Here is a 20,678-nt window from a genome sequence, read left to right on the forward strand (position 1 = left end):
TGCGATAGGGAATAATAATAGGGGCAGATGTATTAACCTGGAGAAGGCATAAGGAAGTGATAAACCCAGGCCTACTAGCACCCTGAGCGAAAACATGTAAAAGCGCCCCACCCCCCAATGCGCGCGCCGAAGGCGTGCGCCCCAGGAAAAGTGGGCGTGGCCTCTTGGAAAGAGGTCGTGGCCTCATAACTTCATATTATTAGACTATAAATAAATATATTTTCATACCCCCTCTACGCACACAATTAGCAGCCTTACACATAACAGCCACAGTAGTGTTCCTTACACACAATGTCTCCAGTATAGTGCCAGATAGACATGATATGCCCCCCAGCAGTGGCAGCTACACACAATATGCCCCCCTAGCAGTGCCAGTTACACGATAGTGTTCACTTTTTAGGGCACGGAGGGCACATTTTTAAGTTAGGAGGGCAAAATGATGTACATACTGTAATGCTTGGTGCTCATCTACCTACACGGCAAAGCATGGATAGTGCGCGCCGGAGGCGCGCAGCAAAAATTTAGGGGCGTTGCTTCGTGGGGAAGGTGCGTGGCCACATAATAGTGGCAATTCTCATTACACCACACAGTAGTGCAGTTAATACACACTGCACCAGGTAGAACCTCCTAGACACTTTGCGCCAGGCAGAGCACGTTAGACACTTTGCGCCAGGCAGAGCACGTTAGACACTTTGCGCCAGGCAGAGCACGTTAGACACTTTGCGCCAGGCAGAGCACGTTAGACACTTTGCGCCAGGCAGAGCACGTTAGACACATTGCCTAGCGGGAACACTATATGATATGCTCCCCAGCCGTGCCAGCTACACATGACATGCCCCCCAGCAATGCCAGATACATAAATGGCCACACAGTGCCAGATATGTAGATACAGAAAAGCCCCCACAGTGCTAGATAAATGCCCCCACAGTGCCAGATAAATGCCCCCACAGTGCCAGATAAATGCCCTTACAGTGCCAGATAAATGTCCCCACAGTGCCAGATAAATGCCCCCACAGTGCGCCCCACAGTGCCAGATAAATGTCCCCACAGTGCCAGATAAATGTCCACACAGTGCCAGACAAATGCCCCCAGTGCCAGACAAATGTCCCCACAGTGCCAGATAAATGTCCCCACAGTGCCAGACAAATGTCCCCACAGTGCCAGATAAATGCCCCCAGTGCCAGATAAATGCCCCCACAGTGCCAGATAAATGCCCCCACAGTGCGCCCCACAGTGCCAGATAAATGTCCCCACAGTGCCAGATAAATGTCCCCACAGTGCCAGATAAATGTCCCCACAGTGCCAGATAAATGTCCCCACAGTGGCAGATAAATGCCCCCAGTGCCAGATAAATGCCCCCACAGTGCCAGATAAATGTCCCCACAGTGCCAGATAAATGCCCCCAGTGCCAGATAAATGCCCCCACAGTGCCAGATAAATGTCCCCACAGTGCCAGATAAATGCCCACAGTGCCAGATAAATGCCCCCACAGTGCCAGACAAATGCCCCCAGTGCCAGATAAATGTCCCCACAGTGCCAGATAAATGCCCCCACAGTGCGCCCCACAGTGCCAGATAAATGTCCCCACAGTGCCAGATAAATGTCCCCACAGTGCCAGACAAATGCCCCCACAGTGCGCCCCACAGTGCCAGATAAATGTCCCCACAGTGCCAGACAAATGATCCCAGTGCCAGATAAATGTCCCCACAGTGCCAGATAAATGCCCCCACAGTGCGCCCCACAGTGCCAGATAAATGTCCCCCCAGTGCCAGATAAATGATCCCACAGTGCCAGATAAATGCCCCCACAGTGCCAGATAAATGCCCCCACAGTGCCAGATAAATGCCCCACAGTGCCAGATAAATGTCCCCACAGTGCCAGATAAATGCCCCCACAGTGCGCCCCACAGTGCCAGATAAATGTCCCCCCAGTGCCAGATAAATGATCCCACAGTGCCAGATAAATGCCCCCACAGTGCCAGATAAATGCCCCCACAGTGCCAGATAAATGTCCCCACAGTGCCAGATAAATGCCCCCACAGTGCGCCCCACAGTGCCAGATAAATGTCCCCACAGTGCCAGATAAATGTCCCCACAGTGCCAGATAAATGTCCCCACAGTGCCAGATAAATGCCCCCACAGTGCCAGACAAATGCCCCCAGTGCCAGATAAATGTCCCCACAGTGCCAGATAAATGCCCCCACAGTGCGCCCCACAGTGCCAGATAAATGTCCCCACAGTGCCAGATAAATGTCCCCACAGTGCCAGACAAATGCCCCCACAGTGCGCCCCACAGTGCCAGATAAATGTCCCCACAGTGCCAGACAAATGCCCCCAGTGCCAGATAAATGCCCCCAGTGCCAGATAAATGTCCCCACAGTGCCAGACAAATGCCCCCAGTGCCAGATAAATGCCCCCAGTGCCAGATAAATGTCCCCACAGTGCCAGATAAATGCCCCGACAGTGCGCCCCACAGTGCCAGATAAATGTCCCCACAGTGCCAGATAAATGTCCCCACAGTGCCAGACAAATGCCCCCACAGTGCGCCCCACAGTGCCAGATAAATGTCCCCACAGTGCCAGACAAATGCCCCCAGTGCCAGATAAATGTCCCCACAGTGCCAGATAAATGCCCCCACAGTGCGCCCCACAGTGCCAGATAAATGTCCCCACAGTGCCAGACAAATGCCCCCAGTGCCAGATAAATGCCCCCACAGTGCCAGATAAATGCCCCCAGTGCCAGATAAATGTCCCCACAGTGCCAGATAAATGTCCCCACAGTGCCAGATAAATGTCCCCACAGTGCCAGATAAATGTCCCCACAGTGCCAGACAAATGCCCCCAGTGCCAGATAAATGCCCCCACAGTGCCAGATAAATGTCCCTACAGTGCCAGACAAATGCCCCCAGTGCCAGATAAATGCCCCCACAGTGCCATCCATAAATGCCCCCACAGTGCCATCCATAAATGCCCCCACAGTGCCATCCATAAATGCCCCCACAGTGCCATCCTTAAATGATTCACCCCCCTCCAAATACCTGCGGCGTTGGAGGGTGAGTACTGCTGTCCGGGTCCGGGTGCTGGCGGGCGGGCGGGCGGCCGGGTGCGGGTGCGGGCGGGAGTGCCAGATAAATCCCCCCACAGTGCCAGATAAATCCCCCCACAGTGCCAGATAAATGCCCCCACAGTGCCAGATAAATGCCCCCACAGTGCCAGATAAATGTCCCCACAGTGCCAGATAAATGCCCCCACAGTGCCAGACAAATGCCCCCAGTGCCAGATAAATGTCCCCACAGTGCCAGATAAATGCCCCCACAGTGCCAGATAAATGTCCCCACAGTGCCAGATAAATGTCCCCACAGTGCCAGACAAATGCCCCCACAGTGCGCCCCACAGTGCCAGATAAATGTCCCCACAGTGCCAGACAAATGCCCCCAGTGCCAGATAAATGCCCCCAGTGCCAGATAAATGCCCCCAGTGCCAGATAAATGTCCCCACAGTGCCAGACAAATGCCCCCAGTGCCAGATAAATGCCCCCAGTGCCAGATAAATGTCCCCACAGTGCCAGATAAATGCCACCACAGCGCGCCCCACAGTGCCAGATGAATGTCCCCACAGTGCCAGATAAATGTCCCCACAGTGCCAGACAAATGCCCCCACAGTGCGCCCCACAGTGCCAGATAAATGTCCCCACAGTGCCAGACAAATGCCCCCAGTGCCAGATAAATGTCCCCACAGTGCCAGATAAATGCCCCCACAGTGCGCCCCACAGTGCCAGATAAATGTCCCCACAGTGCCAGACAAATGCCCCCAGTGCCAGATAAATGCCCCCACAGTGCCAGATAAATGCCCCCAGTGCCAGATAAATGTCCCCACAGTGCCAGATAAATGTCCCCACAGTGCCAGATAAATGTCCCCACAGTGCCAGATAAATGCCCCCACAGTGCCAGATAAATGCCCCCACAGTGCCAGATAAATGCCCCCACAGTGCGCCCCACAGTGCCAGATAAATGTCCCCATAGTGCCAGATAAATGTCCCCACAGTGCCAGACAAATGCCCCCAGTGCCAGATAAATGTCCCCACAGTGCCAGATAAATGTCCCCACAGTGCCAGATAAATGTCCCCACAGTGCCAGATAAATGCCCCCAGTGCCAGATAAATGCCCCCACAGTGCCATATAAATGTCCCCACAGTGCCAGATAAATGCCCCCACAGTGCCAGATAAATGTCCCCACAGTGCCAGATAAATGCCCACAGTGCCAGATATTTGCCCCCACAGTGCCAGACAAATGCCCCCAGTGCCAGATAAATGTCCCCACAGTGCCAGATAAATGCCCCCACAGTGCGCCCCACAGTGCCAGATAAATGTCCCCACAGTGCCAGATAAATGTCCCCACAGTGCCAGACAAATGCCCCCACAGTGCGCCCCACAGTGCCAGATAAATGTCCCCACAGTGCCAGACAAATGCCCCCAGTGCCAGATAAATGCCCCCAGTGCCAGATAAATGCCCCCAGTGCCAGGTAAATGTCCCCACAGTGCCAGACAAATGCCCCCAGTGCCAGATAAATGCCCCCAGTGCCAGATAAATGTCCCCACAGTGCCAGATAAATGCCCCCACAGTGCGCCCCACAGTGCCAGATAAATGTCCCCACAGTGCCAGATAAATGTCCCCACAGAGCCAGACAAATGCCCCCACAGTGCGCCCCACAGTGCCAGATAAATGTCCCCACAGTGCCAGACAAATGCCCCCAGTGCCAGGTAAATGTCCCCACAGTGCCAGATAAATGCCCCCACAGTGCGCCCCACAGTGCCAGATAAATGTCCCCACAGTGCCAGACAAATGCCCCCAGTGCCAGATAAATGCCCCCACAGTGCCAGATAAATGTCCCCACAGTGCCAGACAAATGCCCCCAGTGCCAGATAAATGCCCCCACAGTGCCAGATAAATGCCCCCACAGTGCCATCCATAAATGCCCCCACAGTGCCATCCATAAATGCCCCCACAGTGCCATCCATAAATGCCCCCACAGTGCCATCCTTAAATGATTCACCCCCCCCCCTCCAAATACCTGCGGCGTTGGAGGGTGAGTACTGCTGTCCGGGTGCTGGCGTGCTGGCGGCCGGGTGCGGGCGGGAGGGCGGCCGGCCAGGAAGCGTCCAAGGCGCTTGTGTGCGCTGTGTGCGCTGCGCCGGCGTCTGACGTTAGATACCGGCGCCGCTCAGCGCGTATAGCGCACACAAGCGCCTGCAGTGACCAGGGCCGGCTTCATGTTCGAATATGGCGGCGCCAGCGCGCGGCGCCCATGAAGGGTGGTGCCCTGCGCGGCCGCTCTATTCGAACATGCCTAGAGCCGGCCCTGGATAAACCAGTGATATGTGCAAGGTGATAAAGGCAGCAGCCAATCAAATCCTAACTGTTAATTTACATATTGGAGCTGATTGGCTGGTGCCTTTATCACCTTGCACATATCACTGGTTTATCACTTCCTTATGCCTTCTCCAGGTTAATACATCTGCCCTATAGATTGTAAGCTCCACTGGGGCAGGGACTGATGTGAATGGGCAAAATATTCTCTGTAAAGCGTTACGGAATATGTGTGCGCTATATAAATAACTGTTAATAAATAATGTTCAGTTGTTGTTTTCTGCTGCTCATGAACTTTGATATTTCCCATGTTGACAAAGGCCATGAATCCCTGCATGTAGCAATTTGGCTACTTCAGCATTTTCTCAGAGCATTACACAATCTCATCTTTAGGTGTCATTGCTGGGATGCCCCCTCCTGGGAAGATTGCCAACTGCCTTCCATGGTCTCCATTTGTTCTCTATTCTTTCTCACTGTAGAAGATGTTTGGAAAGGGCCTTATAACCCCTTCCGGATTGACAAGCAGCACCAAATGCTTCTCTGGTATAACTTTAGAAGTATTTTCTTCTTGAAATTAACTAATCCTATATGATGTAAACCAAACTGCCGATGATCCTGCATCTACAGTGCATCTGGAAAGTATTTTATTTATACATTTTCAAAAATCTAAAAAAAACCTTTTTTCACGTTGTCATTATGGGGTGTTGTGCGTAGAATTGTGAGGTAAAAAATGAATTTATTCCATTTTGGAATAAAGCAGTAACATAAGAAAATGTGGATAAAGTGAAGCGCTGTGAATACTTTCCGGATGCGCTATATACTCTATAGAAGTGGCAGCACTTCAAGCGGGATGTAGTTATGAGACCGCCGGTCGGGATCTCGGCGGTCAGCATACCGACGCCGGTATCCCGACCGCCAGAATGCAGACAAGGGGCTTCATTGCGCTCGCCCCCATGTCAACATTCTGGCGGTCGGGATCCCGGCGGTCTTGCATACCCAACGCCTTGAAACCTGACATTCTCTTTTCACTTGCCCATTAATTAGTATTTTACTAGTTTATTGAACTGGCAGATGCTAGGCCACCTCGGCTTACAAGTTCTAGAGTTCTGAATAGTATTCTCAGGATCACAGTTGTGACATATCTGTATTTCCTGTGTGCGGAGGTCTCAATTTTTAACTATATTTACCTTTGGTTGCTAAATGCTGTTATTAATTCAGGTGTTCTATTAATTATCTAATTACAGAAACACAAGGAGCGTGGACGCAAGGAAGACATCTTCAATGAATGACTGTCCTAGAAAATCATTAAGGCTCTGTATTGACACATAGGAATAAGCAGTAGAGACAAATGCTGAAAACAGGATTGTCCCGGGGAAACCTGATGATGTAGGAACTAGGAACGTGAGAAGTGAAGGAACTTGAAAAGGCAATTGTAATAACTAGATACTTCTACCATGAAATGAGCTATAACTTATTTCTTTTGTTTTGCAAATTCTTAAAAAAATTAAATAATAATCATTTCTGTGGACTATACTTAAGTTATTATTAATTAGTTGATCAAGAAAGCTCTAAGTTAATACTGAGCTTATTTTATAGTTTATTATGTTCTACTAGGCTGCCTCCCCCTAGTTACATGTCTGTGTCTCACAGTATGCACTAGGCTATTAGATGTTGTCATGGGCAGGGTTTAGGAAGAGTTCATCTAGCATCTACTCAGGATTTGTGTCCTTTCTGTGTTAGGTACCTGGACGAGTGATGGATCCTGGTCTTCTGGCTGTATTCTTCGTGCTCCTATCCTCCTGAGATGGGATGCGGAGCAAGCAGTAAGGTGCTCCCAGAGCCTATGGAGCCTCCCCTGAAAAAACATCCTTACTATGTCAAGCTGATCCGTGCCATGGTTCCAGTTCAGTTCTGTAATGAGCCGGTACAATGCAAGGCAGAATTCTGGGGGCTGCAAGAAGAACCTAAAAGACAACCAGACGTAGAGGCAAAGAAGATTCAAGTGGCTCGATACCGTGCCAAGTTTGACCCCAGAGTTACAGCTAGGTAAGCTTATTCAGATTGCTCTAGAAAATAATAGATTTGCCTAAAAATCCCAGTTGGTCCAGAATAAATATTTCCTTATTATTGCTTTAGTGCAAGTAGAATTAATGCAAGTATATATTTATTGAGATAAATTTGGCAATCTCAGATCTCCAAGAATACAATGCCATAAGCTACTCTGCAAGTAGGCATAAAGGAAACATTAGGAAAGGTTTTTGTCCCAAGGAGTTAACAGCTCACAAGTAACAATCAGAAAATACTCTAGCAGGTTACAATATAAAGTACAGGACGAATATTCCATACCTGGAATACTCGAGACCAGAAGCATTCCAGATATGGGATTTTTCTGGATAACAAAATACCTGTTATCCAAACGGGTCCTGGGAGTCCACGGTGGGAGCGGCGTGTCGGCAGCAGGGTCCAGCGTGTTGGCAGGGGTGGGTCCGGCGTATCAGTGAGAGTCGGTGGCGGGTTCTGGGAGTAGTGACCATGAGGGAATGGCTGCAAAGCCACTCCCCCACCTGTCTGTGATTGGCTGCGGACTCCAGTAACGTCATGATGCCGGCCATGTCATGACTTCACTACAGGGGCAAAATATTCCGGATTTCAGCATATTTCAGTTAACGGGTATCTGAATAATGGATGCCCGGCCTGGACTGTGTATATCGGACTAGATTGGTGGCTCTCAAGGTGCTCTAGCTGTGACTCCAGGTAGCAAATCAATGTGTCGCTAGTTGCCATAAGTAGCTGGTGTTATATATGTTGTAGAGGCATCATGGCAGATTTTTCCTTACACCCAACAGAGATTCAGCGATGTTCGGCTATCGGCATTCTGAATGATGTGCGTAGCCATATATCGCTCGTAATAGAATTGTACCCGAGGGCAAATGTTAAATATGCAATGCTGTAACTCTGCGATTATGTAAATTTATGACACATTTCTCTTAATATGTTTCGTTTTGCATACAAAGGCAGGCAATTAGTTTTATGTTACTTTTAGATGTTTAGTGTTTTCTCCACAGTTACCAAACCCATTCATCACTAGTACCTTTTCTAAACTCCACGCTATTTTGTGCACATTCCCTTCTTTCCTTATGTTGTAAAAATATTAATTAAAGAGATTAATTTAATTACATGGTCATCAGTGGCGTAACTAGAAATTTTTCTCCCCCAAGCCACAAAATCCTTTGGCGCCCCCCCCCCCCCCCATAATTGGCACTAGTAAAGGGACAAACATGCGCGCGCCAAAGGCGTGTGCCACAAAAAAGGGGTGTGGCTTCGTTTAAATGGGTGTGGCTTCACATAAAGGGGCGTGGCATTGCAGGAAAAGACTACCTTATACCCCAGTTTTGCAACCTGCACGCCCAGACGTTAGCCACCACAGGAAAGAAAAATAATCCTGATTCATGCCCCTTACATTATTTGTAATTTTTCCTCCTTATAGTAATGCCCAGTATACATTATGCCACATACTGCAAAGGCCCTGAGACATAATGCCACACACAATAATGCACATGACACAATATGCACACACTGTAATGCCCCCGACACATTATGCCACACACCGTAATGCATGTGACACATTATGACAGGAATCGCAATGCCCGTTATACATTATGCTACACACTGCAATGCACCTGATACATTATAGCACATACAATGTCTGTGACACAGTATGACACACACCGCAATGATCCTGAGACATTATACCACATACCACAATGCCCGTGATATAGTATACAACACACCGTAATGCCTGACACATTATGACACACACCGCAATGTCCGTGATACATTATGCCACACACTGCAATGACCCTGAGACATTATACCACATATCACAATGCCCGTGATATAGTATACCATACACCGTAATGCCTATGACACATACCGCAATGCCGTTATACCCTATGCCACACACCGCAATGCCCGTTATACATGCCACACTGCAATGCCCCTGAGACATTATACCACATACCACAATGCCCGTGATATAGTATACAACACACCGTAATGCCTGACACATTATGACACACACCGCAATGTCCGTGATACATTATGCCACACACCGTAATGCCCATTACACATTAAGTTCTACAGTAAGTCTTCTAATTACTTTTAAATTACCTGCTCGTTGCCAGGGGTTTCATGCTCTTGGTTCCATGCACAGTGCCAGGGATTTTCATGCTCAGGGTGTCATGCTCGTTGCCAGGGGTTTCATGCACTGGGTGTCATGCTCGTTGCTAGGGGGTAGTGCTTGTTGCTAAGGCCGTGCTCCCAGTGCCACATATGCCCCCAGTGCCAGATATTCCCCCACAGTGCCAGGTACATGCCCCCAGTGCCAAATATACCCCCCCCCCAGTGCCAAATATACCCCCCCCCAGTGCCAGATATTCCCCCACAGTGCCAGGTATATGCCCCCAGTCCCAGATATTCCCCCACAGTGCCAGGTACATGCCCCCAGTGCCAAATATACCCCCCCAGTGCCACATATGCCCCCAGTGCCAGATATTCCCCCACAGTGCCACATATGCCCTCTCAGTGCCTGCTCCCCTCAGTGCCAGATATTCCCCCACAGTGCCAGGTATATGCCCCCCAGTGCCAGATATTCCCCCACAGTGCCACATATGCCCCCTCAGTGCCTGCTCCCCCCAGTGTCAGATATTCCCCCACAGTGCCAGGTATATGCCCCAGTGCCAGATATTCCCCCACAGTGCCACATATGCCCCTTCAGTGCCTGCTCCCCTTAGTGTCAGATATTCCCCCACAGTGCCAGGTATATGCCCCAGTGCCAGATATTCCCCCACAGTGCCACATATGCCCCCTCAGTGCCTGCTCCCCCCAGTGCCAGATATTCCCCCACAGTGCCAGGTATATGCCCCCAGTGCCAGATATTCCCCCTCAGTGCCAGGTATATGCCCCCAGTGCCAGATATTCCCCCACAGTGCCACATATGCCCCCTCATATTCCCCCACAGTGCCAGATATTCCCCCACAGTGCCAGGTATATGCCCCCAGTGCCAGATATTCCCCCACAGTGCCACATATGCCCCCTCATATTCCCCCACAGTGCCAGATATTCCCCCACAGTGCCACATATGCCCCCTCATATTCCCCCACAGTGCCAGATATTCCCCCACAGTGCCAGATATTCCCCCACAGTGCCACATATGCCCCCTCATATTCCCCCACAGTGCCAGATATTCCCCCACAGTGCCACATATGCCCCCTCATATTCCCCCACAGTGCCAGATATTCCCCCACAGTGCCAGATATTCCCCCACAGTGCCACATATGCCTCCTCATATTCCCCCACAGTGCCAGATATACCCCCACAGTGCCAGGTATATGCCTCCAGTGCCAGATATTCCCCCACAGTGCCACATATGCCCCCTCATATTCCCCCACAGTGCCAGATATTCCCCCACAGTGCCACATATGCCCCCTCATATTCCCCCACAGTGCCAGATATTCCCCCACAGCGCCACATATGCCCCCTCATATTCCCCCACAGTGCCAGATATTCCCCCACAGTGCCACATATGCCCCCTCATATTCCCCCACAGTGCCAGATATTCCCCCACAGTGCCACATATGCCCCCTCATATTCCCCCACAGTGCCAGATATTCCCCCACAGTGCCAGATATTCCCCCACAGTGCCACATATGCCCCCTCATATTCCCCCACAGTGCCAGATATTCCACCACAGTGCCAGGTATATCCCTCCAGTGCCAGATATTCCCCCACAGTGCCACATATGCCCCCTCATATTCCCCCACAGTGCCAGATATTCCCCCACAGTGCCAGATATTCCCCCACAGTGCCACATATGCCCCCTCATATTCCCCCACAGTGCCAGATATTCCCCCACAGTGCCAGATATTCCCCCACAGTGCCACATATGCCCCCTCATATTCCCCCACAGTGCCAGATATTCCCCCACAGTGCCAGGTATATCCCTCCAGTGCCAGATATTCCCCCACAGTGCCACATATGCCCCCTCATATTCCCCCACAGTGCCAGATATTCCCCCACAGTGCCAGATATTCCCCCACAGTGCCACATATGCCCCCTCATATTCCCCCACAGTGCCAGATATTCCCCCACAGTGCCAGGTATATCCCTCCAGTGCCAGATATTCCCCCACAGTGCCACATATGCCCCCTCATATTCCCCCACAGTGCCAGATATTCCCCCACAGTGCCAGGTATATGCCCCCAGTGCCAGATATTCCCCCACAGTGCCACATATGCCCCCTCATATTCCCCCACAGTGCCAGATATTCCCCCACAGTGCCACATATGCCCCCTCATATTCCCCCACAGTGCCAGATATTCCCCCACAGTGCCAGATATTCCCCCACAGTGCCACATATGCCCCCTCATATTCCCCCACAGTGCCAGATATTCCCCCACAGTGCCACATATGCCCCCTCATATTCCCCCACAGTGCCAGATATTCCCCCACAGTGCCAGATATTCCCCCACAGTGCCACATATGCCTCCTCATATTCCCCCACAGTGCCAGATATACCCCCACAGTGCCAGGTATATGCCTCCAGTGCCAGATATTCCCCCACAGTGCCACATATGCCCCCTCATATTCCCCCACAGTGCCAGATATTCCCCCACAGTGCCACATATGCCCCCTCATATTCCCCCACAGTGCCAGATATTCCCCCACAGCGCCACATATGCCCCCTCATATTCCCCCACAGTGCCAGATATTCCCCCACAGTGCCACATATGCCCCCTCATATTCCCCCACAGTGCCAGATATTCCCCCACAGTGCCACATATGCCCCCTCATATTCCCCCACAGTGCCAGATATTCCCCCACAGTGCCAGATATTCCCCCACAGTGCCACATATGCCCCCTCATATTCCCCCACAGTGCCAGATATTCCACCACAGTGCCAGGTATATCCCTCCAGTGCCAGATATTCCCCCACAGTGCCACATATGCCCCCTCATATTCCCCCACAGTGCCAGATATTCCCCCACAGTGCCAGATATTCCCCCACAGTGCCACATATGCCCCCTCATATTCCCCCACAGTGCCAGATATTCCCCCACAGTGCCAGATATTCCCCCACAGTGCCACATATGCCCCCTCATATTCCCCCACAGTGCCAGATATTCCCCCACAGTGCCAGGTATATCCCTCCAGTGCCAGATATTCCCCCACAGTGCCACATATGCCCCCTCATATTCCCCCACAGTGCCAGATATTCCCCCACAGTGCCAGATATTCCCCCACAGTGCCACATATGCCCCCTCATATTCCCCCACAGTGCCAGATATTCCCCCACAGTGCCAGGTATATCCCTCCAGTGCCAGATATTCCCCCACAGTGCCACATATGCCCCCTCATATTCCCCCACAGTGCCAGATATTCCCCCACAGTGCCAGGTATATGCCCCCAGTGCCAGATATTCCCCCACAGTGCCACATATGCCCCCTCATATTCACCCACAGTGCCAGATATTCCCCCACAGTGCCACATATGCCCCCTCATATTCCCCCACAGTGCCAGATATTCCCCCACAGTGCCAGGTATATCCCTCCAGTGCCAGATATTCCCCCACAGTGCCAGGTATATCCCTCCAGTGCCAGATATTCCCCCACAGTGCCACATATGCCCCCTCATATTCCCCTCAGTGCCAGATATTCCCCCACAGTGCCACATATGCCCCCTCATATTCCCCACAGTGCCAGATATTCCCCCACAGTGCCACATATGCCCCCTCATATTCCCCCACAGTGCCAGATATTCCCCCACAGTGCCACATATGCCCCCTCATATTCCCCCACAGTGCCAGATATTCCCCCACAGTGCCAGGTATATCCCTCCAGTGCCAGATATTCCCACACAGTGCCACATATGCCCCCTCAGTGCCTGCTCTCCCCCCCCCCCTGCTCCTTGTGTTGGAGGGACACGGAGGGCATAGCGCGCGCCTCTCCCCTGTCCCTCCTGGCTCTCCGGCCGGTCTAATAAAGGAAGTGCCGGTTCGTGAGCCAATCAGAGCTCACGAACGGCACTTCCTTTATTAGACCGGCCGGAGAGCCAGGACGGACACGGGAGAGGCGCGCGCTGTGCCCTCCATGTCCCTCCAACACAGCAGCGGAGGGAAGGAGACCGCAGATTGACATGCGGACGGGTCGTCCGCATGTCAATCTGTGCTAAATCAGTGGCGCCCCCGCAGCCCCTCGCCCCCAAGCCACCGCGAGGACTGCGGGGGCAGTAGTTACGCCACTGATAGTCATAAGACATGCCTCTCCAAGAAGCCTGTGCTGATTTCCATATCATCTACATTAGCAGCTTCTATCATTTTATCTTATACTAAGGTAGAGATGTGCGCGAAGCTTCTGGTTTTGGTTCTAACTTCACTACTCTTAAGTGTACTGGTTTGGGATTCGGATTTAAAATCCAAATCTTTGGTCTTGGATTTCTTGATAATGGACAAAAAAAAGCTAAAATCATGTAATTTTTGTAATGCACAACCCAAAATTCATATTTAAAAATCTGAATTCTGAACCAGGACTCGGATTGGATTGGATCTCCACGAAAGATCCAGTTTCAGTTCGGTTCAAATCCACAAAATTTGGTTGGGTTTGGATTTCTAGAGAACCAAACCGCACGTCTCTATACTAAGGAAACTCTTATTGCTCTTAGCAGGGCCGGTGCTCACCAGCTCATGAGATGGGTTAGTTTACTTTCCTTTAAACATGCCGACCCTCGTGTCAGGGACAGAGGAATCCTCTGTGATATGCAAAACATTTTTTTTTATTGCAATAATCATATATTAAATACTTTCGCGACCCATGGGTGCAACCTTGCATCATCCTAGTCGACACTGGAGTCGGAATCCGTGTCGGTATCAGTGTCTGCTACTGGGTAAAGGGACGTTTATGTGACCCTGAAGGGTCCTGGGACACAGTAAAAGCCATGGGTTAATTCCCTGCTTGTCTTTGGACTCTGCTTTGTCCAATCTGTAATAAAGCCACATTAGCATTCAAAACATTCCACATGTCCACCCAATCAGGTGTCGGCTGTACCGACGGAGACACCAGCACCATCTGCTCTGCATCCTCCCTAGACGAGCCTTCCGCTTCAGACATGTCGACACACACGTACTGACACCCCCACACACACTGGGATAAATAAATATGGGGACTGACCCACAATAAGGCCCTTTGGAGAGACAGAGAGAGAGTATGGCAGCACACACCCAGCGCCACAATATACTGAAACCAAGGTCCCAGCCTAAATAGCGCTTTATATATATAAAATAAGATTTTACTTACCAGTAAATCTATTTTTCGTAGTCCGTAGTGGATGCTGGGGACTCCGTAAGGACCATGGGGATAGACGGGCTCCGCAGGAGACATGGGCACTTTAAGAAAGAATTTAGGTTCTGGTGTGCACTGGCTCCTCCCTCTATGCCCCTCCTCCAGGCCTCAGTTAGAGAAACTGTGCCCAGAAGAGCTGACAGTACAAGGAAAGGATTTTGGTAATCCAGGGCAAGATTCATACCAGCCAGCCACCGTATAACATGTGATAACAACCAGTTAACAGTATGCCAAAAAACAGAGCATCAGGTACAACCCTGATGCAACCATAACTTAACCCTTATTGAAGCAATAACTATATACAAGTATTGCAGAAGAAGTCCGCACTTGGGACGGGCGCTCAGCATCCACTACGGACTACGAGAAATAGATTTACCGGTAAGTAAAATCTTATTTTCTCTAACGTCCTAGTGGATGCTGGGGACTCCGTAAGGACCATGGGGATTATACCAAAGCTCCCAAACGGGCGGGAGAGTGCGGATGACTCTGCAGCACCGATTAAGCAAACACCAGGTCCTCCTCAGCCAGGGTATCAAACTTGTAGAACTTTGCAAAAGTGTTTGCCCCTGACCAAGTAGCCGCTCGGCAAAGCTGTAATGCCGAGACCCCTCGGGCAGCCGCCCAAGAAGAGCCCACCTTCCTAGTGGAATGGGCCTTAACTGATTTTGGCAGCGGCAATCCAGCCGCAGAATGAGCCTGCTGAATCGTGTTACAGATCCAGCGAGCAATAGTTTGCTTTGAAGCAGGAGCACCAAGCTTGTTGGAAGCATACAGGATAAACAAAGACTCTGTTTTCCTGACCCTAGCCGTTCTGGCTACATAAACCTTCAAAGCCCTGACCACATCAAGTAACTCGGAATCCTCCAAGTCAGTAGTAGCCACAGGCACCACAATAGATTGGTTTATGTGAAAGGATGAAACCACTTTCGGTAGGAAATGTGGGTGCTCTATCCGCATGGAACACCAGATAGGGGCTTTTATGTGACAAAGCCGCCAACTCTGACACACGCCTACCCGAAGCCAAGGCTAATAGCATGACCACCTTCCACGTGAGATATTTCAACTCCACCGTTTTGAGTGGTTCAAACCAGTGGGATTTCAGGAAACTCAACACCACGTTAAGATCCCAAGGTGCCACTGGAGGCACAAAAGGGGGCTGAATATACAGCACTCCCTTTACAAACGTCTGAACTTCAGGCAGAGAAGCCAACTCTTTTTGAAAGAAAATGGATAGGGCCGAAATCTGGACCTTAATGGAACCCAATTTTAGTCCCAAATTCACTCCGGACTGTAGGTAGTGAAGGAAACGGCCCAGCTGGAATTCCTCCGTAGGAGCATTACTGGCCTCACACCAAGCAACATATTTTCGCCATATACGGTGATAATGTTGAGCTGTCACGTCCTTCCTAGCCTTTATCAGCGTAGGAATGACCTCATCCGCAATGCCTTTCTCTGCTAGGATCCGGCGTTCAACCGCCATGCCGTCAAACGCAGCCGCGGTAAGTCTTGGAACAGACAGGGCCCCTGTTGCAACAAGTCCTGTCTTAGAGGAAGAGGCCACGGGTCCTCTGTGAGCATTCTTGCAGATCTGGATACCAAGTCCTTCGTGACCAATCTGGAACAATGAGTATTGTTCTCACTCCTCTTTTTCTTATTATCCTCAGCACCTTGGGTATGAGTGGAAGAGGAGGAAATACATAGACCGACTGGAACACCCACGGTGTCACCAGGGCGTCTACAGCTATCGCCTGAGGGTCTCTTGACCTGGCGCAATACCTCTGTAGCTTTTTGTTGAGGCGGGATGCTATCATGTCCACCTGTGGCAGTGTCACAACTGAGGGCCTGAGCTGACGGGAGGCAGCCTCAGTTGTAGGGGCTGAGATGTAACGGAACCTGGGAGGTTGTATCAGACCCCTAGACATGTAAGTAACATGTAGAATAACTGCCCGAAGGCGTGACCACGACAACCAGAATAAAAATAAATGATGTTTATTATGACAAACTCCGTAACACAGCAGCAGTAAAGGAAACATAAAAGTCAACAGAGGATAAATACAATTCCTGGGTACTACAGGGTGGCAAGGGCCACAGGCACTGGTAGTGTGAGACAGTTCTTATAATCTTCTAGTTGGAAAGTCCTTACCAGGCCTGACTGTAGCAATGGAGAGAACCCAGGATCGTACCAGCTGGTGTTCCAGGAAAAGGCTGGGCTGCTGAAGATAAAACGGCTGCTGTGGATACTGGCTGGAACCAGACTGTTGTTGGTACGGAGTGGATACTGGCTGGAACCAGTTAAATAATAAACGAACTTGAGAGCGATGAAATAATAATGAAGTTTGGAGTTTGAGAGCGGTGAAATAATAATACCGGTGGAGAGTGGTAAACTGCAGAAAGGACACCGGCCCTTTAAGAGATGCTGTACACTGCTGGAAGCTGGGCTGGAAGCAGGTGATTGATAATGAAGTTTGGAATTTGAGAGCGGTGAAATAATAATACCGGTGGAGAGTGGTAAACTGCAGAAAGGACACCGGCCCTTTAAGAGAAGCTGTACACTGCTGGAAGCTGGGCTGGAAGCAGGTGATTGTTGTAACTGGAAACAGGTGAGTCCAGAATGGATCGGAGAGTCAGGCTACACCGCAGATGGAATGCTGGTGCGGGTCTCTATAGCAGAAGTCTGGAGACAGGAGCTGGAACCTGGAAGACAACCACAGGAGAGAGACAAACTGGAACTAGGTTAGACAACCAAAGCACTGACGCCTTCCTTGCTCAGGCACAGCTTACTTATACCTGCAGCAAGGAAGGGGTTGGCTAGGCAATTATGCAAATCAACAATACAGACAGCAGATTGGTGGAAATGATCAGATGACAAAATCCAAGATGGCTGCGCCCATGCAGACACTTGGAGGGAAGTTTGGTTTGTAATCCATGTGAGAATTGAAACAGTAATGGCGACGCCGGCCACAGGAGACAGGAGACGCCAGACTGACAAGCGCACATTTAACCACGCGGGCACAGCGGAGGCCGCGGCTGATGAAATCACCACTCTGACATTCTGCATGTGGAAACTCAGGAACAGCGGGATCCGGTCCTGGAACGCTGAGCCAGCCTTAGGAGGCATCTGAAGGGTAAGTAATGGCGTCCAGATACCCGGATCGTGACAGCACCCCCCCCTTTAGGAGTGGCCCCAGGACACTTCTTAGGCTTTAAAGGAAACTTTGCGTGGAAATTTCGGACCAAGGCAGGAGCATGGACGTCTGAGGCATTGGTCCAAGAGCGTTCTTCAGGACCATAGCCCTTCCAGTCAATGAGGTATTGTAACTGACCGTAACGGAAACGTGAGTCCAAAATCTTGGCAACCTCGTACTCGACTCCCCGTTGAGTCTGAACTTTGGGAGCTGGAGGAAGTGCGGAATGAAACTGATTCAGGATCAGCGGTTTCAACAAAGAAACATGAAATGTCCTGGGTATTTTCAAGAAGGATGGTAACTGTAACCTGTAGGCAACAGGATTGATGACTTGTTCAATTTTGAAGGGTCCGATGTAGCGAGGTGCAAATTTCATGCTGGGAACTCTCAACCTCAAATTCTTCGTGGACAGCCACACACGATCACCCACCTTGAGAGCAGGAACCGCTCTACGCTTCCTATCGGCAAACTTCTTATACCTGAATGAGGCTTTAAGCAGGGCTGCGCGGACGTTCCTCCAGTTATTTGAAAACTGACGCAAGGTGACATCCACTGCTGGAACAGAAGTTGCGGGAAGCAGTTGGAATTCTGGGACTTTAGGGTGGAATCCATAATTAATGAAGAATGGTGTAGAAGAAGATGAGGAATGGTATTGATTGTTGTGGCTGAACTCGGCCCAAGGAAGGAGTTGAACCCAGTCATCTTGAGAGGAAGACACATATATACGGAGGAAGGCCTCCAAGTCCTGATTCACCCTCTCGGTTTGACCATTGGTCTGAGGATGGTAAGCCGTGGAAAACTTTAACTTGACTTGGAGGGCTTGACACAAACTTCGCCAAAATTTGGCTACAATTTGTACTCCACGATCCGAGATGATCTCTTCAGGAAGACCGTGAAGTCGGAAGATCTCTTGTATAAACACTTGAGCCAACTTGGAAGCTGACGGAAGACCGGTGAGAGGGATGAAATGTGCCATCTTGGTGAACCGGTCAACTACCACCCAGATGGTATTAAACTTGTTGCAGATAGGTAGATCGGAAACAAAGTCCATCGACAAATGGGTCCAAGGTCGACGGGGAACAGATAATGGAACCAGTTGCCCCGCAGGCGACTGGCGGGAGACTTTGTGTTGGGCACACTTTGGGCAGGAGGCAATAAATTCCATAACGTCCTTCTTCAGAGTTGGCCACCAGTAGGACCTAGAAATAAATTCAAGGGTTTTCTGAATGCCTGTATGTCCAGCAAAACGGGAAGCATGGGCCCAATGCATGAGCTTCTTCCTTAGAACTGGCTTAACAAAACTTTTCCCTGGTGGAGGCGTAGAGTCCATCCCTACCGTGGAGAATGCCAACGGATTAATAATAGGATGCTTGTCTGCAGACTCGGACTCATTTTCTTGCTCCCATGAGCGGGAAAGGGCATCGGCCTTACGATTCTGAGAACCCGGACAGAACTGGAGTTTAAAATCAAACCTAGAAAAGAAAAGTGCCCATCTGGCCTGACGAGGATTCAGACATTGTGCGCCTTTGAGATATAAAAGATTTTTGTGGTCGGTAAGTATGGTGATTGAGTGGGAAGCTCCCTCCAACAGGTATCTCCACTCCTCCAGAGCGAGCTTGATGGCTAGCAACTCCTGATCGCCAATGGCATAGTTGCGCTCAGCTGGGGAGAACTTCCGGGAGAAGAAACTGCAAGGATGTAGATGTCCATCTTTGGCCCTCTGGGATAACACTGCTCCTACTCCAACGGAGGAGGCATCTACCTCTAAGATAAAAGGAGAGTCGGTGTCGGGCTGTTTCAGAACTGGTGCAGAGATGAACCGTTGCTTCAGAAGGTGAAAGGCCTGTGTAGCTTCCTCGGACCACTTGGACGGATTAGCACCTTTCTTGGTTAATGCAGTGATAGGCGCCACAATGGTGGAAAAGTCTCGTATAAATTTTCTATAATAATTGGCGAACCCTAAGAACCTCTGGACCCCTTTGAGGCTTAAGGGTATAGGCCAATTCTGGATTGCTTGGAGTTTCTCAGGATCCATCTCTAGTCCGGAACCGGACACAATGTAACCTAGAAACGGAATGGTTTTAACTTCAAACACACACTTCTCCAATTTACAATAGAGGTGATTGACACGGAGACGGGAAAGAACATCTTTTACCCAGAAACGATGATCTTCGAGATTATTAGCAAAGATGAGGATGTCGTCTAGATAAACCACGACATGGCGGTACAAGATGTCCCTGAAAATCTCATTCACGAAGTGCTGGAAGACTGCTGGAGCGTTGCTCAATCCGAAGGGCATGACGAGGTACTCATAATGTCCGTCACGGGTGTTAAAGGCGGTCTTCCACTCGTCACCCTCACGGATTCGGATGAGATTGTAGGCACCCCTCAAGTCCAGCTTTGTGAAAATAGTTGCACCACTAACTCTATCAAAGAGCTCGGTAATCAGGGGTAAAGGGTATCGGTTCTTGACGGTAATGTCGTTCAGACCTCTGTAGTCGATGCACGGACGCAGACCACCGTCTTTCTTCTTAACGAAGAAGAAGCCTGCGCCGGCTGGAGAAGAAGATGGTCGGATGAAACCCTTCGCCAGGTTCTCTTTGATGTACTCTTCCATGGAGTGTGTCTCAGGCAGAGACAACGGATAAGTTCGGCCTCGCGGTGGAACCTTCCCTGGAATGAGGTCGATTGGGCAGTCCCATTCTCTATGAGGAGGAAGGATATCAGCAGAGG

The 20,678-nt window shown here is 50.4% G+C and overlaps 1 protein-coding gene and 1 long non-coding RNA gene across 2 annotated transcripts in view; both read left to right on the top strand.

The window, feature by feature from the left end:
• The window catches only part of LOC134929377 (uncharacterized), a 105,981-nt gene extending 99,187 nt beyond the window's left edge, over positions 1-6,794 (top strand). Inside the window, exon 5 of the long non-coding RNA XR_010178521.1 lies at positions 6,610-6,794. This is a non-coding gene — a long non-coding RNA (uncharacterized LOC134929377). The remainder of the gene's footprint in view (positions 1-6,609) is intronic.
• A 317-nt stretch (positions 6,795-7,111) lies between these two features.
• Positions 7,112-20,678, top strand: part of PSKH2 (protein serine kinase H2) — an 88,310-nt gene continuing 74,743 nt past the window's right edge. The window contains exon 1 of the mRNA XM_063925038.1: positions 7,112-7,411. Within this exon, the coding sequence (XP_063781108.1) occupies positions 7,170-7,411 (242 nt within the window). The 5' untranslated portion in view covers positions 7,112-7,169. The remainder of the gene's footprint in view (positions 7,412-20,678) is intronic.

Source organism: Pseudophryne corroboree, chromosome 5 (genome assembly GCF_028390025.1).
Source record: "Pseudophryne corroboree isolate aPseCor3 chromosome 5, aPseCor3.hap2, whole genome shotgun sequence".
NCBI lineage: Eukaryota > Metazoa > Chordata > Amphibia > Anura > Myobatrachidae > Pseudophryne > Pseudophryne corroboree.